This window comes from Netta rufina (genome assembly GCF_964035555.1).
Source record: "Netta rufina genome assembly, chromosome: 13".
Lineage (NCBI taxonomy): Eukaryota > Metazoa > Chordata > Aves > Anseriformes > Anatidae > Netta > Netta rufina.
Window position 1 is genome coordinate 18,841,134 of NC_140136.1, and position 25,961 is coordinate 18,867,094.

Consider the following 25,961-nt stretch of genomic DNA (forward strand, 5'->3'; position numbering starts at 1 on the left):
AACCTGCTTCTGTGCTCAACTCAAGTACCGCATTTGAAATGAGCAGTATTCCATGAGTACAGTTTGCCACAATCACCTGTATTTTTAATAGCATGTATGAATTCCTCGGTTTCAGAATACTGGTACCTATGAAATTATATGAAACTGTATATGCTTACCAAAACTACAGACATTTTTAACCTAGTAGCTACTTAAGTACTTTTTACTGAGATTCAGAAACATGCATCACCTCTAGGTGTTCACGATATTTTGGATAAAATATCATCTTTTAAAACATTCCCAATGTACTACATAACGGAAATAATGGCAGAGATGTGAATTTAGAAGTTACGCACCTGTAAGCAAGAGCCAATGCCCAGGAACATGCAGCACAGTAAAGATTGTCATGCACTTTTGCCTTTCGGTTATCCCCATATGTCTTTGTAGGAAACAGACCTGTGGTTGGGCTTTGATGAAGTAGCAACGTTGTCTTAACTGGAAAAATGGAAAAAGAAATTAATTGTTGCTAATGAATAACATTTACAACATGTTTCTTCCAGTTTCTGCATAGGTATAAATCAATATGTGAATGTCTGAGCATGCACAATACAAAAGGGTCAGGAGAGACACACACAAAGAAAACTTTTTCATACTGGTTCGACTCTCAGATTAGAACTCTTCAAAAAACTCAGTATTCACAAAAACTCTGTGACTATTCCTATAGCACTGCCCACTCCACATGGAACCACTCCAACACAAGTCAGTAATTTCTCTTTTTTGCAAAAAAGTGTCTATAGTATATTGTCTGACCCCAAAATAATGTAAACAATAGTTAAACTCAGCAGAACTCTACATTCAGAAAAATTAACTCTGGCCAGATGATTATTTCAATATTCTTTAAAATAACAAGGAGTGAGACATTGAGAGCAATGCATAGCATAAACTATTTACATCAGTTTTTAATATCAGCAGTATTCCTACTGCTCAATGTAGAATAATATAGACAACGGAAAACAGCAGTTACCATCACAGAGCAGTGAATGAAATACATATTCCAGTGCTGTATAATGTTTATATTTCTAGAAGCCACTCTTCAAAGTAAATTGGGAACAGTCCAGTTAAAAACAAAAAAAATCAATCAAACAAAACCACAACAACAAAAAAACAACAATGCTAAGGTTTTCATAACAGTAAAAAACACAAAATCTGCTTTCATATACATATATAAGCTCTACTAATTTCAGAGCTTTGCAATAGCTAGAGGATGGGGACGGACATGTTTAACAGTTCTCAAAAATAATACATCAAAACAACATGGTATGATTGGAAAGGGTATATTTAATTACCTATTTCGTATACTTTGAACTTTATTCAACAATTTAGAAACAACTACATGGACAACTTCTTAAAGGTAAAAGATGTCTGGGCTATTTTTCCTGTCCCATTTTCAGATGGAAGGGCTCTAGCAGAACCAACAAGTATTATGAGGATTAACATGGGAGTGGCTCTACTTATCTAAAAGATGCATAAGGAATATTGTCTTCTCCTACCTCATCCAAGTCCAACAGACACAGCTCAAAATTTTAAAAGGTCACAAACACTTTAAAAAGGTGTAAGGGGTAAGCTTGCATAAAAAAGACACAGAACAGAGCAATCTTCCATGTTAAAACCAATTCCAAATTTGGTTAGTTAAAGCATCAAAATCTATCAGATCACCTTTACTCCCTCCTCATCTAAGATAATGGGGCCCAACTCTATTCTCTATCTATTCTATTGCTCCTGTTCCATCTATTCTACTGTTTGACAAGTGCAGATGTAATTTTGAATGCTTTGTACAGGTCATCATGATCTTTCAAGCAATGTATGAAATATCCAAATATGTGTTACATTATCACGGGAATCTTATGAGGAATTGTAATGATATATTTTTTTCTCTTCAGAAAACAGAAATCCTTATCAGAAATTGCAGATATTACTTAAAGCTAATGACTGTTATAACCATAACTGTAAATACTCCTGTAAATTGCACTGAAAATTTTTCATGGTAGGAACAATTCTTGTTTACTTACCAATTCTGTAATAATGATCTAATTTATCCCACAGACTTCCCCCCTCTGGTTTTGGAAGGTTAATACTTTTAAGTGGCTCATAAATTGAACCTAAAAAATAAAAGGAAAAATCAAGATCAGGATTAGTTACATAATTTCTACTGTTACTAAAATGCAATATGATTGTTTGTGTTTGTTATGCAAAGGCACAATTTATCTAATTTCAGTTCAAACAAAAAAATAGCATTTTTACTATCTCAGAAAATGTAACATTTCTGTACGCATTCTTTCTACAGTGCCTGTCCATGCAAGCAAGACCTCCATGTGGATCTCCAATGCCTCACAGATGTTTAGCTACAGCAAATGCCTAGTTGAATGCATATCTCAAACTCAAGAAAAAACGTTAGTGTGTTCTCATGTACTACTGAGGTCAGTAGTACAAACTGGTCAGCAGACACAGCCCCCAAATTACCTACATTTCAGGGAAATACAGTGTTACCATTTCTACATTATTCTTCTGCGGTGTCCCACATATTGACTACTTCCCTGTTTGCACCTGAACACTCTGTTTTTCTGATAGCTGAAATTAGCTACCTATCAGACAGATGGGTTTCTTTAAAATTTCTGAGGTAAACCATTTCCAGAACCTAATGTTAAGAGTAACATACTGCTCTCCTTCCATAAATCTTCGTGGCTTTATTCAATACTGTGGACTGCAGGATCTCCCACGGTGTCATTTGACCGGAGGAAGAATGGGAGCCTCCCCTTTCTGGACTGCACGCTGCCCTTCTGAAAAGCTCAGAGTGAATTGTCAGGGAAGCCCAGACAGCCAGACGCTTCTGGCAGGATGCAGCAGAGTGCTCCTATTCAGGTTGCTTCTTTTGCACTCCCTGCACATATCCAAGTATTAGACAAGAGACTGTCCGTAAGTGGGACTCAACCAAAACCAAACGAACATGTAGAGTGGTGACAGAGGCCTTATTAATCAAATCCTGAGGTAGGAGGACTGAGAACTATTTCCTGCCCCTCCAGGTCTCATCCCTCACCCCTCACATTAGTATTACTTTTGCTTTGCAGTAACAGTAAAGAAAATTCCTTTTCTCCCACCAAAATCCACCACCCCTACTCGAGCAGACTCCCGTGGGTCCTTTGTTGAATTCCCTGGCAATGTTTAAGCACAGAGTGGAGCCTTCACTGCCACCTTGCCTGTCCTCGCTGGGAGAGGTAAGGAGCAAGGACCGCGGGCAGGTGGGAAGCACAGAGGGCTCACTTGTTTGGTTGCCTAAAAAACAAAGCTAGAAGACACACGTTGTTCTGTACTAGGAAAGCAACCTCGATCTATAACAGCTCTCATACCTTCTGTTTAACATTCAACATTCTGAACCCAATTAATTTTTTGTTTCAGAGCAGTATTAGGTTTTTCAACTTCTTTTTGCCTAGGAATTTCTGTCCTTTAAAAGATTCATGATCTCTATTGTTAAGACTACTAATCCAGTTGTCTTGCAAAAGCACACTATAGTAACCTGAAGCGATTTTAATTTTATAAGGTGACTTGGTCAAAGTAGGACAGAATATGCGTAGGAAAAAATCTTCAGCCAGTCACTTATTTGCATAAAAAGTAGCAAATTCATGAGAAATGTTTACTTATGAGGTTCTCAAAGGCAAAATAAAGATACTTACTCTTAGATTTGTTAACTATGTGACACATACATAGGACGCTAGTCTGCGTGAAGTGGGTTCAGAATATCTCTTTCCTGAAGACCATTAAGCCCTACACTGCACTGTGAAAACCAGGTGAGTATTCACAGGCACAAACACATATACACACAAGGTACAAGTTTCTAAAATAAAATTGTTCTAATTTACATACTTACCAGACAATCTGTGACCCTCTGTGGCCAACAGAGAAACAAAATAAAGTTATCATCAACAGAAAGTATATGCTTGGCTCCTATTTCACAGCATGAAGATTTCAACTTTGGGCAGAAAGAATACTGAACAGAGCAAACAGCAGGAAAACGTCAAAGCACTACTATCTACCAATTATATTCGTTTAGATATTTCAAACTTTACCAGCAGGAATAAATGAAATAGTTGGAATGGTTGTTGATGAAAAAAAAAAGATGAAGTGGATTCAAAGTTCAAGAAAATTGACAAGAAGTTTTATTCTTTAAAAAGTATATGCAGGAGAAGTTGTTTAAAGCAACACTCAAAACTCAAGTCTTTTGCATATTGCTCACAAATACCTATGTAGTTTATGTTTGTTTGCATGTCTAGATGTCTGCTGGACAAGTCCTGTGGTAAATTATGGGTCATTAGTACCATGATCTAATTGAAAACAACAAGCAGACAAAAAACCATGAAGCTGGCTGCTATTTCTGTGTGGTTTTATAGTGAGACCATAACACCAGGGGAGCTGTAAGTATTTTTAGGATAGCTAAAAAAGCCTGCCTATGCTCTTTTCCAGAATCCACGTAACAGTTTATTTCAGCAAGACAGAAACTTAATACATGAAGTTATTTTCAATTACTTATTTAATATGCGATTTAAAACTGACAAAATGACATCAAGACGCTACAACACTGAAAGTGAATGACACCTGCAATTGAGCTCCCAGCACTGAAGCTGAATGAGATGCAATTGAGTTCTCAGTTTGCATGTTACCATTCAGAACAAGGAGAATGAGGACATTCAACTACCATTTTTTAAAATATCTAATTTCACTGTGACCATACAGTACAAGTTTCATTTAAGGTAAATATGCACATGTCCTAGGAAGGAATACTAAAATACTTTGCTGATTTAGTATTTTTAAGCTGTATACTGATGTACAAACATATACAAAATTTAAATAGGGTACACAGTAGTTTAGATTTTCTTCCCACAAAGAATGAAGCATGCCCATATTTCCTCAAATCAGAAGTGGACCACTGCGGGTCAATAACTACTTCAAAATAAACTAATAAATTGGAAATCAACATCACTTCCTACATTCAGGTATTTAATTTAGTCTGTTAAACGTCAAAGTCCTTGACCCATCTCTAATTAAATCCCTATTTTTCCTATATTTCACTAACTAAATATGCTATATCCATATTTTAGACAGAAAATGAGAAAATAAATCCCCCTTCACTTCAGATGTGGCTCCGTAAAGATCCACATTAATATGATTTCATCATTCTTCAGGTTGAAGAATTACTGAAAAGGACAGCCATTTCCTTTCAAAGTATTAGAGAACAGGAAGAAATCTGAAACAGCAAAATAAAAGCAGCATCAATTACTAATGCAGAACTTCCATAATATTTGGACAAGATATTTCAGACTGAGCTAAGACACTGGAACTGTACAAATACATTACTGAGCAGATTAAACTCAAACGTACAATAATTTCAGGAAAAATTAACAATTTATTCATCTCTTATAAGCAGAGTACAATGCTGAAGGAAATTAAGGGAAGGTCTCCGAGACAAGCTGTAAGCAGTGTGAATAACTGCATATACAACCTGCAGAGGCTGAAAATCCTTATGTCATCCTGACGTTAGAGTGCTTGCCCATCCACTTTGTTGTTACTCTAGTTACATTCAAGAATAGCATTAATTGCTCTTCAGGAAGAACTACAAACTGCCTAGATATTTAGATTGAAAATATATGGCCAATATTTTAAAACCCTCTTCCCAAACTCGTATCTCGAAAGGCTTTGAGCATCCCCACATCGCAGTAACATCAGAACGACAGCAGAATGGAATTCTGCACCTAGACTATGGAGAAAGGTTTACCTACTTTAGGATGGATTGATTATTCAAATTCTACAAAGTACTTAAACAAGCAAACCCCTAAAGTTTAATCACAAGCAAATGGAGGTAACATGACAAGAATTTTATTTCAAACATTTAATATGCCAAAGGCAAATGTACCCATGCATAACTAATATCAGCACACAGCTGACAAAAAAGCCTCAAAATACCAGATTTCTTTCTAGATTTGATGCATAGCACGAGAATCAAAACTGACTGCAGCCCTTAAACACAACACTAGTTCTGTAATACAACACTTGAGACACCAGCAAGTTCTGGATCTCAGATCACAAGTATATCATTGCCCAATATTAGTACGGGGAATGCCATCTTCACGTTACAGTCATTGGGACGAAAGAGGATTTTATTTCTTCATGCAGGAAATTTTAAGAATAATTATACCATATGAACAAATCATATCCTGCCAATGTGACATTTCATTTCCCTCTAGACTCCCACAATCTCTCCTGAGCTGAGACTCAGTGAGTACTGAAGAGAAATGTTAGATATAACAGATATAACACAGTTTACTCTAACAGTTCTGTGCCATTAAGTTGCCTACTTTAAAGTCCAAACTCATAGACTTGAGCAAGGTGATAATAAAAAAATAACTTTCAGAAACAAGAAATAGGTTTATCTTTCACTAGAAAGAAGATTCATTTCTCATATATTTCAACATCTGAACACTATTATCCCATGAACTTAGCATGTACCACCTGTGGTGGTGGTGGGATTTGGTTTTTTGAAATCACTATGTACTGGAGGAAACTACCATCTCGCAGCTGATCCTTCTTTGGGCAAAAAGCTGGACTAGCTGAGCTCCAAACTTTCCTTCCAAACTGAACAGTTACACGATTCAGTGACACCACCACCAGAAAACCCAAGGGGGCAAAAAATAAAAGAAAATAGAAACCAATTTTAAGGCATTTCTCTACCTGAACAAACACTAGGAGTAAATGCAAGGGACAAAATGTTACCCAGACTGAGGAACAGTCACAGCAGAGGTACAAAGGAGTAAAATCTTGTAATGGTTTTATATAAATAGTTGTAAGGTGACAACACTTTTCAGCTATTACTTATCAAGAAAAATAATGTGCTGGACCGTACAGAATTCAAGATATTTTAGAATGTCATGGGAGGAAAAAAAAAAAAAAAAGAGTCTGGTTTCTATTTCCCTTTTTAGCCCATTGTAACTAATTGAAATTACTGATTTCAGAAATTTCAATTTATAGTAACTAACTACTCAATTATATATATATATATAAATATATAACAATTTATAGTAACTGACTAAAACTCAATTTAGAGTAACTAACAACTCACAAAAATTACCAAAGACCAAAAAGAAAACGAAAACCTTAACTGCCATGCCAGCACACAAGAGCTTCACATAACCAAAATGCCAAAGTGTGCCACACAAGCCTTGTAAATGGTACAAGCAAGGCAGAACAATGATCAGGGTTTTCAAGGCCATCGCTGTCATTTCTCAGCCTGTGAACTTACAACAATACCTCTTAACACTACTAAAAACATTTATTTTGTGTCATAACTAAAACCAGAAATGTCAAGTAGCAACATGATAATCAAGAAAAAGTATTTTTTATTTATTTATTACAATGTCAACAGTCCACAAGCCTTTTCATGTTGGAAGAGGCAAAACAGAAATGCCACAGGCAGAGCTCAAGTGACTCAGTTGCCGCAAAAGACAGCTGAAATCCTCTTATCTGATAACCCTCACTATCACTTGTGCTGCTAACATGTTTCACTGCAGAGTGAACAAGAGGTTGAGGATCTTCCCAGATCAGCTACTACACATACAGACACATTTGTTGCTGTCAAACTCTTTCCAAAATCTATTAAGCTAAAAATGTAATGGTCTTGATAACTTCATATATACAAGCTCCTGTTGTAGCTAAGGAGAAGCTGCCTCATGAGGCTTTATTTTGCTTCCACTTAACTTCCAAAAGTCAAGGTTTAGAACAATGACTGACTTGCAGGTAATCATACTCCTTGTTGCTAAACCAGTCACGTTGTTATTGTTGTTTTTCTTGTAAGAAATTAAATCTAAAACACCATTATTTGCACACTTTTCACATAACCATTAGCTTAGAAACACAATTCAGTTATGAGATTGTTATACTGACAGACATTTGCAAGAACATAAACACAAAAAAGAAAATCCAAACAAAACAGGAAGAGTAGACTTCAATTTAAGTAGATTCCAATTTCCATAAATTTTCACTTGAATTTTTAAGTTATATTGCACAATTCAGAAAAGCTGCTAACACAAAACACTGCGTGAAACACAGAACAATTACTGTTTTTGTTGGATTCAATAGCCACAAACAAAAGCACAAAACTGCACACTTACCAAATTTTAAAAAAGCATGCGCAGATGAGGTTCTGTCATCATCCAAATTGGCCATTTCAAATTGGTGCAGCTAATCACAAACGTCTCAGGCTAAGCTACAGCAATTTTCAAAACCGTTTAGTAAATGTTAAAGGCAACCAGAATTAAATTAAGTGAAAGCAATGTTAGTGGAGTTATTAAAATGACAGAGTGCACAGCACGCAGGGTAGTACCATGTTGTTATATTTCATGTTTTCCCTCTTCTACTCTAAAAATCAGTTTTAGTTTGCCTTTACTTCACTAACACTTAACTAAGCAAAATGGTATAGTCTACACTAAAACTATCTTTTGAACTTTACACAGTAAGTTATGGTTGCTCGAGACAAAAATTGCTACTAAAGTCTAAAGGTGCTGAATAATATCTGTGTGATCTATTTCAGGATTAAATAAAAAATACATGTTTGACATGTAAAAAAAAAAAAGCGTTAAGTAATAGTAAGCACTGACAGCTAGAATTCTGCTTATGCATAGTGTTGCTTTTATCCCATGTGGAATTTACATTAGGATGCTTTGCGCAGTCATATCCACAGCTGATGGTACTGAATATCTATTATTTGAAGTGGAACATCTGCCAGTTTGGAGGATAAAATAAGAAAATATTGTTTGTAGTTATGATGACAAGTCGTTCCAAATCTTTAAAGCAACTAGGCTCTTTAAAGTAGCTGAAATTTCAGAGGTTGTAGACTGGCCAACTGCTGAACATATTTGTAACCTGTTCCTAACTGTTAATTATCACAGTAGCAACAATTGAAACAGTATTTTATTGTTCAAGGAAGGGAAAGAAAAAGCTCTCAAGAAAACTTGCTCTTACTGGCAACAACGTAACATATTTTAATACACATAAGCATCAAGATATGCATTACCTCCTACACCATAGGGTCTTAAATGATACCTTGCTGTTGGCTGTAAAACATGAATCACCCATGAGTTTCATGCACGAGTCTATATTCCATGTTTACTAAATAGAAAGGCTCCACGTTTATTAGCTCTTACTCTAAGCAAGGTATTAAGAAAAAAGAAACAGTACTGTTTGTCAGCTGGGACTGTCAGCATAGCCCTCATCCAATTCAGAACAGCACGGGGGGACTTCCAGCCAATTTCAATGAGGCTAACAGCCATGGCTCCTTCTGACAACACCAGAAAGGAAGAGTAAGAGCTCTGAAGTTACACAAACTTAGTTATAAAGATGTAGGAGGGAATCTGAGAAACAAGAACATGATTTTTGTTGTTAGATAAGATTGTTACCTAAAAGATCACATAGACAAATTAATTTTCACACCAACTCATTAATCAGAAAGGCATTTCAACTAAAACAAGCTTTATTTCGCCAATAAACAAATTTCTTTGGATTCCGTATAAGTGACAAGATCCCTGAGTAGGAAAAAGAGGAATTGAACTACAGTAACAATCTGTCACTATCAGAGAAAACTTTCTTAGATATTTAATAAATAAGTAACAGGCGGCAGCAGATAAAAAAAAAAGTCAAGCATCACAACCACCTGAATGCCTTCTGCAGTGGCAGAGCCCAGCTCGGCCGGGAAGCGCCAAGTTAGCACGCTGCTGTGTGCCTCGGGACTCGCGCACTCCCAACACGCGGGATCCAGGCTGTATTAGGTAGAGCTCTATGGCTACGTTCGCTAATCAATTTCAGATAACAGTACCATGTAATCATAATTAGCCATAAAGCAGGAAATCATTTAGTGGACAGTCTTCATAATGGTATCATGCACATTAATACTATACATAAGTAGAATTCTAAAAGCCTCATCAATCAGAGCAGTCGTTAACCACTGCACCTTCTTGGAGGGCCCTCAGCAAGGCCACCTCCTTCAGTCTGACCTGTCACTAAGACAGCAGCACAAATCAAACTGTGAGTTGTGCAAGCACGAATGCCAAATACAGAAACACCACGGGGACCACTTGGAAAACTGTTTACGCTGGAACAGTGGCAAGTAAAGTCCCAGTACTGCTGTACTTTATTTAAGAGAACAGAAAACAGGGGTCTTTGAGCTTTGGAAACTCAAGGCAACTCCCTAAGCCTCACCCTTCCACTTGAGGCCAGAACCTCGCTGCCCTGCAGACTGACTTCAGCACCTGAAGCTCTCACGTTCGAATAAAATAAACGCTTTTCCGTGGAAAACCAGGCAGCAGCTGGCACTCCCGTGCTTTAAAGCGCTCCGCCTGCCCTAGAGCGATGCTACAGCAGCAGCAGCAGCAGCAGCTCCCGCTCCCCTCACCCAGCCCCGCAGCCCCCGGGGCCGCCCGCTGCGCGGCGTGAGGCGAGGCGAGGGGAAGGGCAGGGAGCGGGGAGCCGCGGGGCGGCCCCGGGGCCGAGCCGAGAGGTCAGACCTGAGCGCTTCGAGCGAGCCCGCAGCTCCAGCATCTTCCAGCTGACATCGGCCATGTGGGCCGCCGCCGCCGCGGCCGCCGCCATCCCGCCGCGCTGCGCCGCTCCCCGCGGCCCGGCGCCCCGTTACCCGCGGCGGCCGTAAAGCCGCCCGGGCCGCTGTCGCGAAACTGTCGCGAGGCGGCGGCGCCGCCGCCGGTCCCGCCCCGGTGCCGCCGTAAAGCGCTGCGTGCGGCGGGCAGTGCCGCGCAATGGGGGGCGGCCGCCGTGTGTCGGGGCCGGGCGCGGCCCTGCTGCTGCTGCTGGCGGTGCTGGCGGCGGGCCCGGTGCGGCCCGGCCAGGCGCTGCAGAATGTCACGGCGCAGCTCTTCGGCGCCGAGGCCCACGGCACCCTGGCGGCGTTCGGCGACTTCAACTCGGACAAGCAGACCGACCTGTTCGTGCTGCGCGGCGGTGAGCGCCGGGTGCCCGGGGGTGGCCGCGGGGCTCGGGGCCCGTGTCGGGAGGGGCAGCGGTCGGCCCTTGCCTCGGGCCCTCGGGGCTCTTTCGGGGCCGGGGCTGCCCGTGGGGTTGCCCCCGAGGCGTTCCCGGCACGGAGGGGTCGGTGCGCGGTGGCAGCGGAGCGGGGCGTTGTGTAGGAGGGGTGTGTACCTTCATGGCTGCCTTTGTGGGATGAGGGGAGGTAAAGGCATCGCCTGGCTGAGCGGAGGGTTTTGCTCCTCCAGACCTTCTGCTTCCTCAGTATGTTGGAAGTAGAGAGGAAGCGCGCTGCGTGCTTGTGTGGAGCATGGGTTAGGTGTTAGTCCGCTGTGGGCATTGCTGAATTCAAAGGAGAGCAGCCGTGCATGAGGCTGTCGGCTTGTCAGTGGCTGGGGGTCTCTGCTCAGGTTGGGGAGAGGACACCAGTGGGAGCAAACCAGAGGTCAGCACTGTCTGTGGACATCAGATGTGGATTGTATCTTAAAAGTCTGACAAGCAGAGAAACTCATACTTCTTGCCTGTTGAACCCACTGCTTTCTACTCGTTTGTGATACTCTTCCAATAGTCAGTCCATCAGGGCAGTCAGTAATTCACCTTTTGCTGCTCACTGGGGAGTGTTCAAAACGTTTGAGGTATCCTGACCACAAAACTTCTAAGCTACTGAGTTGTTGTTTGTGTGGAAACTGTGCCCTTTTCCTCACCCTTCTCTGTACTTTTTTTCCCCTTTCTTCTGTGCTGTTTTTGAAATTTGAGGATGACAACTGCAGACAGCTTTTAGGATACGTACACTGAGGACTGATGTGCCATACTGCTTTCAGTTTTCTGCTCATCAGATAATTTCCAGTAGTCTGTTTGTTTTGATTGCTGATGAGCTCTGAGCCAAAATCTTCATAAATCCATCTTTAGAGACCATAAAATCTCAATTCAGAGAAGCGTAATTAACTTGGAGCCTGCTAAGTGTAAGGATTGATCTGCTTCATCAGCATCATTACTTTACCACGTAGATGATAAAAAGGCAGGTAAAAAAACTAGTGTGTGAAATCAGAATTGTAAGTTTTAGCAGTCAACCTACGTCTTTATTATCAAAAGCTTTACCAGCCAGCAAGCTTCTTCAGCTTACTGCATGCCAGCTTTTCCAATCATCTGTGAAGGTACAGTGCAACCCTGGCTGCATTAGCTTGCCAGATGGGACTGCACTAGTTGCCTCTATCCATTTGGAAAGGGTTTATTTTCATTTACTCATCTGTTGGTGTATTCTCCTTTGCAAATACGTTTATGGCAGTTATTTTCCTCTTTCATACCCAAAAAGTTTCTGTTCTGATATTTCACAGCTGTGAAATTTGCCGCAGAGCAAAGCCCTTGAAGTATGCTATGGTAGCTCAAGTTTGGAGCTGGAGAATTATTTTCACTTAGGCAACCTATGGATAGGGATGCTCCAGGTGACTTTCTTAGAGAATGCAGAAAAACATAATAAAGGATTAGTAAATAAAAATACAATTCTATTTCTTCCGCTGTGAAGTATGATAGCAGAAGTGTATATGAATTATGATTTTTTTTCACTGAAAAAAAAAAAATTATAGTTTAAGAATTTTTTTTCTTCCCCCAAAACAATTCTATGTGCAACAGGAAATACGGGCTTCTATTTAGATTATACTGTAGTACCTGAATGACAGTGGCTTGTATCATTGCCTCGAAATGAGGAACCGGGTTACTTCGGTGGCTTTCTTGTCAGCGGGCTTGGGAGAGCAGCATCAGATCCTGCCATGTCAGAGACAGTATTATAAGAGTTCTTTAAGTCAGCTTTTACGATTTAAATGTTTGTGTAGAACCAACGCCTATGACTTTTTCACATGTGACATTTACTAATCTAGTATGGGAAGTTCTGTTTCAAACCATGTGGCAGCGATAGCAAAGAGAAGTTTAACACTAAGCCCCCAAGAATAGTCTTGGTATCAGCATCCATTTGATGCTAATGGATTATGTCAATGATACAGTTAGATTTATACTGTTATACTGAAGAAGTGTCCCTTTTGCTTCCTTTCTAATGAGGAGGAAGTGTGTGTATTTTTGCTGTTATGAGGAATGACCGTTTGTAACACAACACTTAGGTGCTTTATATATAAAAATAACACTATGTTCCTTAACCATGAGGGGTTATTCATTGTCTTACTTGTTTTTGCAGGGAATGAGTTGATTATCTTTTTGGCTGACCAAAAGGAACCTTACTTTAAGCCCCGTGTGAAGTTACCAATGAAGTAAGTATTGACACTGCGTGATGAAACAATCTAAGTGGTCGTTTTTCTTGAAAGGACATCTTCACAGTCAGCGGGAACAGGACTAGAACTGTCTGTGCTGTGGTCTGTTTGGCAATGTGGTTCAACTTGCCCATAGAGCTCAAGTTCTTTGACAAGGAAGCTTCCAGAGTCATTTCTGATACATTTTTGTTTTGCCTTTGTGTGTGTGTGTGGTTCATATGACAGAATTTGTGGAATTTGTTATTTATGTAGTTAAGGTGTGACTTACCATCCCCTCGGGAAACTTAAGTACTTTGATTTTCTTTGTACTCAAATTCAGTTTTCATGCACATGTATAATTATATGCACATGGGGCCTCTTTTGTTTGTTTTTACTTCTAGATCTCTAGGTGTTGTCATAACCAGTGTAGTTCCTGGAGATTATGATGGTGACTCACAAATGGATGTCCTCCTGACTACCCGGACACAAAGTCATGGCAGAGATGAACTTTCATTGTTTATTTTCTGGGGCCATAACCAAACATTAGGTAAGTTGCTGAGGCTGCTTACTAATAAGACTGTTAGACTTCTTAATAATTCCGAGGATTTTCTGAAGGTTTTAAGTTATGTTACAGTGTGGAGATTATTTTAATTGTAAAAACAATGATTAGCAGCCATTCAGCTTCATACCTATACATTATTTTGCTGTTAATCTATATTCAATAATTAACATAAGAAAATAAAACTAAGACTTTTGCTTAGATATCATGCAACAGGCAATACCAAACAATATTACAGCTTGACAGTGAGCTACTTCTTGTGGCTTTCCCATTATGCATGTGAGCTTCACCAATATTATCCCACAAGACGGCCTAATTTGAATTTAAATAGTGCTAAGAGCCTGGATATGAAGTTCATAGTATAAATTTTCAAAATGTCACACACAAACTTACTAACTGTAATATCAGGGTTGGTATTCCTATTAAATGGAAATTCTTTAAAGACAGAGATACTGAAATAGACTTGGGAAAAGAGATTGTAGATTCTCTCACTGAAAGTTTTCAAGAGCCTTAGACAACCATCTTGCGTTGGTGTTCTAGGTGTCTAGCAGTGTTCTGATTGTATCTTAGGATAGAGTCATGGGTGATAGGACCTCTTGAAGTCTCAAGTGTTTTCTGTTGACTTTGCTGGGAAAGCACTTTGGGAAAGGTTTAGAGTTTGAAGAAGAACAGAAAAGCAACATAAGATGGTTATCTTAAGTCCACAATCTTATGTTCACAAGTCTTTCATCACAAGTCCACAAAACCTATTGAAAATAATCAATATTGCAGACAACTGTATTATAAAGTAGTTATAGATGAGGCAAGTGATGGCCTTAGATTGCATTGCTTCTGGCTTTATTCAGAGATGAAACAAGCAAACCAGGAAAGTGCATCGGATCACGAATTGAGAGAACAGGGGGTAGCTGTAATATTGTAAGAATATGAAGGACTTAACTGAAATTATGCTGTCTTGCTTCTGAATAGACAAAAGTGGGTCTCAGAAAGCAGTCAGAGGTTAAAAATTCAGGAAATGGTTGGTATGTAGCAAGGCAACTGGAAAGGATGTGGTGCCTGCTTGGGTAATAGAAGTATTACCCTGCTCTTGATTTGTCATATCCTTTAAAATATGGGGACTGGAATGACGACAAAGTAGAGAGATGAAGGAACTGATATGATGTGGCAAGGGGTTTGGACTGCAAGTAAAACTGAAGTCTGTGAGGTGATAACTTGATTAGGACTTAGAATTGTCATTTCCAATTTAGGTAGTCTACCTTTAATCCTTATTTCAAACACACAGTGTATATTGTTAGGAATATATTTTATTGTGACAAAACATTAGACAGATCTTCTGTGCAATGTTAAATTTTGAGTGTCTTCGTTCCAACTATTTCACATTTCGTATGTGTATTGGATAGCGGTCACACACAAAAATATGTTTCATTATGATCTCTTTAGAATAATTTGTTGGATGTTTTTAGTGGAGAGAGAGGAGAAACTAGCTTCAGCATTTCAACTATTACTTGCATTTCCTATCTGAAATTAAAAGCTTAAATTTATGCATAATCTCAGGAAACCATTTAGTTGTGCATGTTCAGTGATGGCTGATTTTATTTATTTTTATCATTACATAAGTAGAAGGATTGTACTTGTGAAATATGTTACTGTTTTAACATGTTGGTAAGTTAATCAAATGGCTATTTTCTGTTTTCAGATCTTAACCATAAAACTATGCTAAATAAGACCTTTCATGATGAGCCTCTAGTAATGGAGTAAGTATTGCTTGTCTTTTTAGAAAAAAGGTTTTATAACAGTGACTAACAGCTACTGGATGCATATATTTGAACACTAAAATTTCAAATATTCTCATTTTAAGTAGAGGGTGGCTTGTTTAATGTCAACTGGTCTAATAAAAGACATTGAAACATATCATCCATCTTTACAAATCTCGTATATTATATTAGCCTTGCAATAGTAAATAAGCTTTTATTTTTTTTAAATTGCATTACCTGGTGTTTTATGCAGAAAAAGAGCCATTTATTTTTTTGTTAATTTTGAAGGTAACAAGTCACCTTACTGGCTTATCAAAGTGAAAATATTTCTTCATTAAAATGACTGTAAAATATGTGTGTACATGTATTATTGTACATGTATTATATGCAGGGAGGGACGGGAGCAGGTATGTCAAGGGAAGGAGCAAATTTAGGCTCACTTTATGTAAAGCTGTTACTTCTTGTAAGCAGTGTACATTATGTTTTCAGTTTATATTTAAGCCCTATTTCCAATGTCAAATAAGCTGTGATTCTATTTGATTATGCTGCTGAGACCTCATCTTCCAGTGATGATGGAATTCTGTCTTCACTAAGCCTCTGCCATGCAGCATACATGTAGGCAAAAACTAGGTACATTTCTGGAAATTGGAGAATGTCTGTTTTAGAAGGGTGGAGGAGGTAAGAGACTTGAGTAAGAAGGTTTTGATCTGTTTTGCATCTTAAATCTGAAAAAAATCTTTAAGCAAAATAACTAGAATTATTATTCATGTTAAGTAACAAAAGTGACTTATACAGCTGCAAAATCAAATGAGTGGCAGAGTTTTAAATCTTCGAAGAAGCATACTACTATCAGCAGCTCAGGCAAGAGGCAAAACTTGGATAAGACTACACAGATGAAAATTAATCATTGCTTAGGGGGAAAATGCTAACCAAATACAGGAAAAGAGCAACCAGTTTTGTCTCCTGTAATGAGTAAGGTAATACTGAAACTGTTTTTCATTTTCAGCTTTAATGGTGACTTGATTCCTGACATCTTTGGTGTCACAAGCGATTCAAGTAAGCCACAGATATTTATAGGCGGGTAAGCTCAATATTTATTAGTGTCAATTTCGATAATTTATTCAGTCATCTGCTGCTGTTCTTATGAAAGAGACATGAGACTGGAACTGTGCATACACAAGTCTGCATCCCATGTGTGTCTTTAAGCATTCTATGACACTATGTAAAGGTGTTGAGCTTTTTAGCAAGGAAAGTATTTGGTTGGCTTATTAGTTTTCATAAAATGAAAAACTGATGAAAAATTTTCTTAAAATGAAAACTGCCGCAAAAGGTAGACAACTTTGAGTTGCAAAATAAGTACATGCAAGTGATGTTCTCTGTATTGAATCTTTTGTGTTAAGGAGTGGCTGTCTTAATGACAGCCACTTTGCTGTCATTAAGAGTAGTCTGAGTTGGCTACAGTTTTATGTGATATGATTGCAATAAAGAGGACTAAGCTGCTAATCATGTCACTGCAATAAACTAAGTGATTCTAGAAAGCAGTAATATAACTGCCCTGCTGATGTGTATTGCATATAGAGATTTTTCTGAGTGTATTAGCTAAAGCTCCTGAAAGTAATGTATTTGATTCAACCACTATGCCTTTCAAATTTTTTTCTTTTTTTATATTCAAATACGGTGCTAATAGGGAGGTTTGCTGGAAGTTCAGTTACTTTTAAAACAAACCAACAGTGTATGCCATTTTGTTTTGTCTGGGGTTTTCTTTGAGGGCTAGAGGGGGTTGCTTGATTTGTTTGTTTTCTTATTTGTGTTAAATTAAATATATATTTTATCACCTGCTTGGGAAATGACAGCCTATTATCTATCCTAATGTGATAGCTTAATTCTTGTTCTGATTTTTACTAAATGACTGAAAATCAAGTCGCTTTACATGTAGTGGGCATGAGCTGCTTTAACAGCATGTGATTATGTCTGGTTTTGTTCATCTTAATTGATCTGAAAGTAGATTTCAAAAGTAATACCAATAGTAAAAGTACTTGTGGGAAGGGAGCAGTGTTTCGAATTTATAGTGGAAGTGAAGGCTCTAAACTTCACTTTGTGCATAGTGATGCTTTTCTGTACAAATAAAACTATTTTAGAAACCTAATAGAATCTAACCAAAGCCCATCCTCTATGAATCATCCTTTGCAAAACCTTTCAAACAGTTACTGTAGTCATTTAGTGTATCGTAAGCTAAGTAGTAATTTTCACTTAACATTAGGAGAACATGATTTATTTTAATTTTTAAAGGTATAATATTATGCTTAACAATCCATGAGTACTGATGAAATGTATTGTTATTTCTTCTTGCATTGCAGAAACTTCTCATGGCATGCTGCATTAGATACTCAAAGTAGCATGTATATACCGCACTCTCATGCATTTATAGATTTAAATAATGACTTCACAGCTGGTAAGTCATAAAAGTATTAAATACCTTCCTAAAATTATTCATGAATAAAATATTGTGTATTGTGTATTTTCTTCTAATATTTCAGTCAATGTCATGGACAGTTTTAAAGAGTTTGATCTAGAATGCTCTCTTCGGTGATTATGACCTTGTTACTTTTGATTTTTAATCTTTACCTGCATTTTGAATAATGCTTTTTATTCATTCTGGCAATCTTTTTTTTTTTATCACACTTTTATTTTGGTCTGAATAATTGTTTGCCATCAAAGCATTGTTTCCTATTCTTAGTGATGCTGTACTCTAGTATTCAGTTTGCAACTGAATCAGGTGCTTTGCTGCATTTTCCGCATCTTTAGTCTGAAATAGTTCTATATTTCGTTCAGAAGAGTATTTTCAACACTGGACTTACTTTGTTTCTTAAAGACTTCTATATAATTTAATTCCATTTTGTTATAGTTTATTCTATCACTGAGAAAATTGCATTTGAGACTTCTTATTCTATTACTATATGAGCAATCCTAAAAGCTATTTATAATTCAGTATTCACAAAAAATACTGAAGATTTTTCTTAAGGTTGATAAACTGTATTCTTGTTTTGTTGCTGGTGATTTTGTTTTGTTGTTTTTATCTGTTTTGGTGAAATACGCAATGCAGTTTAGCCTTCAAGTACAGTGGATCTATTTATCGCTTCCATACTTGGTTTGTATCTCAAAGCATATTTAAACATCCTGCTAAACTTCATTTATTTTCTTAAAACGCTAAATGGATTTTGAAATGCTTTCTCTTCTGATAGATATGCTTTATAAGTCAACTTATATATGGTAGTTTTGGAAAGAAAGCTTATTTCCTTTTCCTTTTTAGTAGTGTGGGAACGAGAGAGGAAAGAGCACATAAACTTAATTAATATGCCTTTCATTTCTATGTATTAAGTTAATTGCTTTAGCACATAGTCAAACTAATACTCATTTCTGGCACATTGCTGCATGAAGCTGTCAAGTGCAAATTCTGACTGGAAAATCAAGTATATGGTTGCTTATTATAATCAGTGTAATGTAATAACCAATTCTAAGGCACTTAGCCCTATACGCCCTTTGGAGTTTTGGTTTAATGGCATGAGCAGAGTAGATGGCCAACCCAGGTAACTTTTTAACATGAATATATTGACATAAAAGCTCACAGGTAGGTAAAGGTAGGAACTCTAAGTTGTTTATGTAGATCAATCACAGTTTGAGCACTCTTGCTAAAATTGTTCAGTTTTCTGTGGCAGCTAAGTTGGTCTACAAAATGTCCAGAGAGTTCCTGTTAGTGCTGGTGATATATGGAGATGCCTCTGCAAAATAAAAAATAGTTGTCAGCATCTTTGTGGGGGGAGTGCTGGGAGCTTTTATAGATTCACATCTATATTCATATCTGGAAATGTGAATAGAAGCTTCTATAGAAGTGAACATTTCCACTCCAAGATGTTGACTTCTATTTACTTGTAAGAGCATGGGTATAACTCCTCAGGCTGGAATCTGTCTTATGTTAGAGCAGCCTAAAGAAAGCTTCGAGGAAAATAATTCATTCTGAGAAGAATGCTGGAAAAAAAAATATCACCATAGAATTATTTTATTTAGAATAACTTTTTGCTAGTAAGATGGGAATTACAAGTTGTTTTGTGTGATCCCTGTGAAAACTAGACCAACTGTGAGTGATGCATATGTTGCAGAGAAATAATGCCGTACCAGTGATATTTGATATTTTGTGACTGACACGTTATTCCAGGACTGCCTGCTGCCAAAATGAAAAGCCACCAATCGTCTGGTCCTGTCCGTGCAATTATGGCACTTCTCTCTCATCCACTGTAGTGACTGCTCAAGAAATGTATTAGAGAGGGTGCATGGAGCATGATTCATTTTCACTTGAGTTATTAAACTGATCCAGGTCACAATCAAGTTTCAGGGTTGCCAGAGCCAGTGTAAGCACAGAGAGAACCTGATTCTTCTCTTTTAGTAGCAGCAGTTGTAGTCTGCCTGTAGCCACACATGAAATTGCACCTTGAAACTTACTGTGCCTCTTCCAAAAAATACCTGTTTGGTGTACTCACAGTGCCTCCTTTAATTTGTGTTAGGTTGTACAGGGTTTGGCAAATGACTCAGAAGGAGTCATAAAGCTATTCAGCTGTGTTTTGTTTTGTTTTTTTAAGTAAAAGCAGAATAACAAAAAAAAAAACCTGCCTACACAGTATTGGTAATACTGTGTTTCTAAATGCCGTCTGCCAAACACTGCTGAAATAGGTGCTGATATTGCTGTAGTACGTGCCTAACTGGTCCTGTGTCCCACTCTGTACAGTCTGTATAGACTTTGCAGTACATCTAAATGTCTCTCCTGTTTCATGAGCTCTGTTCCTGCTCTGCACAGTTGTGGCAGCCCAGGAGCATCATTGATGTTATATTACCTTTCAGCGGAGTCAGTGGAATCTGTTGTTAGTTGATTGAGATAGAGCTAATGAAAATGAGGTGATTCTTATGACAGTATTAACCTGCGCTACCATTCTTGAGTTGGGACAAAACTCATTAAGCATAGGTCCTTGTGCAGATTACAATCATAGTAATTAAGAGGGAGGTATTGGCAAGGATGCAGGGGTATAGTCTGCATGCTGAAATCCTGTTGTCCAAAAGACTTAATGTTATTATGACGTTTACTGCTGCTGTGGTGTTCTCTGGAAAAAATCAGAGTATTTACTCATTGGTAGTACCACTATTCATGAATATGAAGATACAGTTGTACCTAAAATGGATGCACTGATGTTTTGTTTTGTTTTAAATAAAAACCTCCAGAATGCCCCATTTTTTTATTATTTTTTTAAGGCCTTTTTCTAATGTTCTTCAATGTTTTGGGGCTCTTTGTGTTCTGTAACAGATGCAGCCAATTCAGTGTTTTTTAGCTAGGCTATTTTTGGCAACTCCATTATTATAAACAGCTTAGGAGATTTGGAGTGTGCTTGACATTTAAAAAAAAAAAAAAAAAAAAAAGAGAGAAAAGGGGAAAAAGAAAAACCAAAAATCCTCTCTGAGCTAAGAATTTTTTTTTTGCTAGTTTCTTGTCTAATCCGTTTTCAACCTGCCAAGATATAAACCCTCAAAACAGAGCTTTTAATTGGCACGCTTCTCTGCTCTGGGTGAAATGAAGTTGAATTGTTATGATTTCTTTATACGAGAACGTGTTCATAAAGATGTTCTTAATCCCTGACAATGCTTCATGAAAGGCTAACTGTGTAAGGATTTTACAAATCCAGTAACAAGAACAAAGATAATACTAATCTTTCTTGGTGAGAATTAAACTAGGTTGTTTCAGATAGTAATGTTGCTGCTGTCTTAAAATAAAGCATCATGTAGATTTTTACAATTTTTAATTCAGTAAGTAAGTTTGAGTTAGGCTAGCAATCTTATATAATCCATGTAAAAATGTGCCGTATAAAATTTTTACCGAAGGGTCTGTTTGTGCTTTGTGGATAAGGAGAAAATAAATACCAAATTTCCAAGCGTCATCTCCATGTGTGTTCTGTACGTGTTGCTCTAGGGAGGAACTTAGAGTTCACAGAACGGTGGAGGTTGGAAGGGGTGTCTGGAAACTGTCTGGTCCAACCTTCCTGCTTAAAGTGGAGCTAGAGCCATGCCTGGGGTCATGTGCAGTCATGTTTTGAACCTCTCTGAGGATGGAGACTATGCAGCCTCACTGGGCTGCACCTATGCACCTACATTCTCAAAAAGTAATTGTTGTAAATACTACATATTGCATGTTTTCAAAGCCGTATAGGAAGTTACGACAGTACTGATTTTTATCTCATAATCACACTTTACATACCTTCTTGACTCTAGGAAGTGATGCAAATTGCTAGTGTGATGTGCCCTGCTACATTAGCACACAAAATTTTATGCCTGTTGAGAAATGTTCTACCTCTTAGAATTTAAAAACAGTGAAATTATTACTGAACTTCAGATAAAAACAGTGAATACTTCTGTCCTTTGATAGGTGTATCTGTGCGCATTTCAGTGTTATGGTTGAATTTTTAGTCAACAGTTCATTAGAGTTCCATCTCTTATACTTCAGTTAAAAGTAAAATATGAATTTGGGTGAAAAATGTTAAATTAACTGTGCGTTTACATAAAAAGCTTGATGGTTTCTCAACAATAAAACTGTAGATATTTAAAAATGACACAGTGTTGTTGAATTTGGAATTCCAAGTCTTAATGACTTCAGCAAGGAGGAAATAAGTATGTATAATTGCGACACTTTATATATGTAAATGGATGAGACACTGGCTGTATTTAAATATTCATTCACATGGCTTTTCTTCCTTTCCACCTGAATTGTACGGCTCTATTCCAGAACCCACTTATTAATTGCCAAGGATCAGAACTTTCAACCCAGTCATTTAGATCAGAATTGTACCTTACATCAATGCTGATGTTTGTGTATGCACCACGATACACTGAAAGATGAGAGAAATGCGCTAAGCCTTGTTTGAAAGAGGTTACTAGGTGTCTAGTAATGCATAATCACACTTTGTTCTTAAGCTGTTAAAAAGAACTTAATATTGAAGCTAAAAATCATAGGCTTGTCTGAACAGGTTAACTTCAGATGTGTTTTATAGAGCAGGACAGTCTGAGGTGAGCATGTCCAAAGCAGACTCCTCAGGTAAGAGGCTTGCCTTAAAAATGTCATATCCTCCAACTGAAAGACTTATATCACATGACTTAAGAAGTATTTGAACAGGATTTAACTATTTAGACTTAGAGCAATGGGAGTAAAAAGTAACTTACCTTTGTATTCACTCAGTTTGAAGTAAATAGGAACTCGGTCTTTCTTGGAAATATGTATCAGATGTGTTAGGGGGTGGAGATGGTACTGTTTTATTGAGTAAACACTATTCCCAACATGGTCATCATCCTGAAGATTTCACAGTTGAAATACCTGAATGTAAATATTGAGAGGAAGTGTTAAAATTGGAAACTGGGGCCAAGACTGGTTTTAAAAAAAAAAAAAAAATTTTTTGTTGTAATGTAAACTCTCATAGATGCATCAAAAGTGCTTTCTCGAAAGTTGAAATTCTTAGGCTAGTGATAATTTTGCTATGTTCCTTTTTCTTCTTCCTTACTGGGTATCTTGTTTTAATTATCAGTAATCATATTCAAATATCAGATGTTCTATTAGGGCTAATGCTGTCTTTCCAAGCCAAAGTTGAAGTACTTTATTGGTAATACTTTTGTTACAGTAATTAACAATAAATCTGTCTTGACTTAGTTACAAGTCTGCTAAGAAATCAGGCCATAGTTCTGCAAATATTTCAAATAATAATAGTAATGTTTAAATGTATGAGACAAACTGCCTTGGGCTCTCAATCATACTGTCACTTTTTTCATAGTGACAGATGTATCATTGAGTGCTATGAAAAAATATCTAATGTATTAAATATTTTGTTCCTTATTGGGTTATGTGATTTGAAAGTTTTGGAAATACTGCTTTTGCAACCTGTCTCGTCTTGAATACTAGCACATGGTGTGTATAATTGCAGATATTTTTGGAACTGTTTGCAGACAATGAAGGGAAATTCATAAATTTGATTTTGGGAAGAATAAAGTGGAAAAATCATTAGTCAGAAACAGCTTGCTGTAAGCTAATTGCTAGTCTCTTTACTGGTTTCTGATGGTTAATTTTCTTATGTTGTTTTGCTTTAGGAATCTAGAAACCTAATGTCCCAGAACACTTAAAATGTGTTTTCTCTTTGATTCCCACGTAGCTTAAACCCATAAATGTAGGTGTTTTTTCTTGAAAACCAATCACTCAATCCACAGGTGTTTCTCTGTTGTAATCAACTACATCTTGATTCTGAAGACACTAATGCTTGATGTCAGACTCTCATTGAATTGTACTTTAATTTTGGTTGGCTTTTGATGGAAGCTGGTAACCTCTCTGCCTATAATATTGTCATAAAAGCTACTGTTTTATGTAGTAGATCTGTGTTTATTCTCTGTCAAAATAACCAGGCTCATTATGTTTGTAAACAAATTATCTGGCCTTTTAAAACTTAGCTTGAGGGGTATTTTAAAATAGAAGTGTGTGTATATACACAAATCTTTTGTCTTCATTTGAAGTCAAATTGTTCTTCATTTTTCTCTTTCCCAAAATAAATACTCAGTAATACCTGGTCACTGTTTCATTTTTAATTCCCTATATGTTTAAAGCTCAGATAACAAAGCTCACCTGAGAGTTTACAGCATATAATGGAGTCAAAAGATGTATTATAAAAGATACATGGGAAATTTCATTCTCAACAAACATGTATATAAATTTTTTGCGTTTTTAACTATTGTTACTATTCCCAAATTGGTTATCTCTATTACTTCACATGGTACTGAACACTGTGCAGGAACACAGGCAGTTCCAGCTCCCTTTCATAAGGTGAGCTCAGAGTTGTTTACTTCACTAGCTGTGTAATTCTCTTGATGCTGCTGGGATTGGTCTGCTTCTGCCATTGCTTCTTTTCCTAATCATAGCTTACGTCATGAATAGTATTAAAAGATAAGTAAGGATCTCTAGAGAAAAGAAACAGCCATTTCAACTTGTTTTGCCTAATCCCTCTAAAAGATTCCTATCACCTCTGCTATCTGCTTAGCAGTTATTAAAATTGTTATAATGAAATATCTCAAAGGCTATTCCTTTTGGAGATTTTCATTATATACTGATAATATGATATTTTTATGGTAATCAATTTCAAATAGATGAAAAGTAAACTGGTTCTGACTCCAGTATTTTGTTGGGTAGGGAAGCATGGAACATGAAAATGTGTTCTGAAAATACTTTAATGCTGAATGTGGTCATTTTCCATCGCTTGAAACAACATCGTTGGTTTTATTATAAAAATAAATAGAATTTTCTGTCTGAGGACTCATGAGTGCTAAAAAGCAGAGGAATAGTCCAGTGTGGTCTGCATATTCACACGCATAACTGTTTGGCATAAAACTAATTTAGAACTTTTCTATTTAAATGATGCTTTTAAATCTGTACATATGTTGGTTGTTTTTTGTTTTTTTTTTTTTTCTGCAGTCATTCTTAATAATGAAAAGAGATTTAAATGCTTAATTATATTGTTTATAATTGTATATCATCTTTCTTATTTGCTGTTCTGGTAAATGTTTATTGCATTTGAAAAGAAAAAGATGAAAATTGAAAAGCAGAAATAATCACAGAATCACACCGACTTGTTGAGGTTGGAAGGGACCTCTGGAGTTCATCAGGTCTAGCCTCCCTGCCAAGCAGGGTCACCTAGAGCACATCACATAGGAATCTAAAATCTCCTTTATTATAACCACACTTCATAAAGATTTGTAAACACAAATTAGCTTGTTTGGAACACACAAAGTGCTTTTGGTTTTGCTTAGATTTTTCACAGGATGAAGTGGCTAGAAGGAGTGGGTCCTGTAACTACTATTTCTTGTGACTAGCAACAGAAATTCACGACAACTAATTCATAACTTCATTAGCATTGGTGGTTGTACTTCTATACATACTGTAAAAGCTAAATTATTTCAGATAGGCAGTAGATATATTACATGTTATCTAGTACACTGCTAATGCCAACTTGACCAGACAAATCTGAATAATAAATGATAAAAGGTTGCTGTACTTGAGTGGAACAACTTACGAATAGAGGCACAAAATGTAGCCAATATAAAGGTTTGGCTTCTTATTTCCTTGTAGTAAAGAAATAAGACTGGCTGTATATAGTGTTTTTGTATAAAGTTAGGTTTGTGCATATTGGAAGTGTGTGTAGGGACTAAAAAAAACCAAAAAGCTGTAATGTGGTGATATTTTCTATTTTTAAATTGAATTTACAGCAAAGACTTCTAGTTCAATACATTATTTAC

The 25,961-nt window shown here is 37.3% G+C and overlaps 2 protein-coding genes across 3 annotated transcripts in view; one reads left to right on the forward strand and one right to left on the reverse strand.

Annotated features, from left to right (window-relative positions):
* PHKB (phosphorylase kinase regulatory subunit beta) overlaps nucleotides 1–10,726 on the reverse strand; it is a 76,644-nt gene extending 65,918 nt beyond the window's left edge. For both annotated transcript variants that reach the window (XM_084294747.1, XM_084294746.1), the window contains exons 1-3: nucleotides 10,581–10,726; nucleotides 2,049–2,138; nucleotides 336–474 (exon numbers count right to left, since the gene is read on the reverse strand). In XM_084294747.1, coding sequence (XP_084150873.1) covers nucleotides 336–474; nucleotides 2,049–2,138; nucleotides 10,581–10,665 — 314 coding nt within the window. In that variant the 5' untranslated portion in view covers nucleotides 10,666–10,726. The remainder of the gene's footprint in view (nucleotides 1–335; nucleotides 475–2,048; nucleotides 2,139–10,580) is intronic.
* Nucleotides 10,727–10,812: 86 nt separating this feature from the next.
* ITFG1 (integrin alpha FG-GAP repeat containing 1) overlaps nucleotides 10,813–25,961 on the forward strand; it is a 70,677-nt gene continuing 55,528 nt past the window's right edge. The window contains exons 1-6 of the mRNA XM_084294619.1: nucleotides 10,813–11,031; nucleotides 13,241–13,313; nucleotides 13,694–13,839; nucleotides 15,545–15,602; nucleotides 16,609–16,683; nucleotides 17,960–18,054. Coding sequence (XP_084150745.1) covers nucleotides 10,830–11,031; nucleotides 13,241–13,313; nucleotides 13,694–13,839; nucleotides 15,545–15,602; nucleotides 16,609–16,683; nucleotides 17,960–18,054 — 649 coding nt within the window. The 5' untranslated portion in view covers nucleotides 10,813–10,829. The remainder of the gene's footprint in view (nucleotides 11,032–13,240; nucleotides 13,314–13,693; nucleotides 13,840–15,544; nucleotides 15,603–16,608; nucleotides 16,684–17,959; nucleotides 18,055–25,961) is intronic.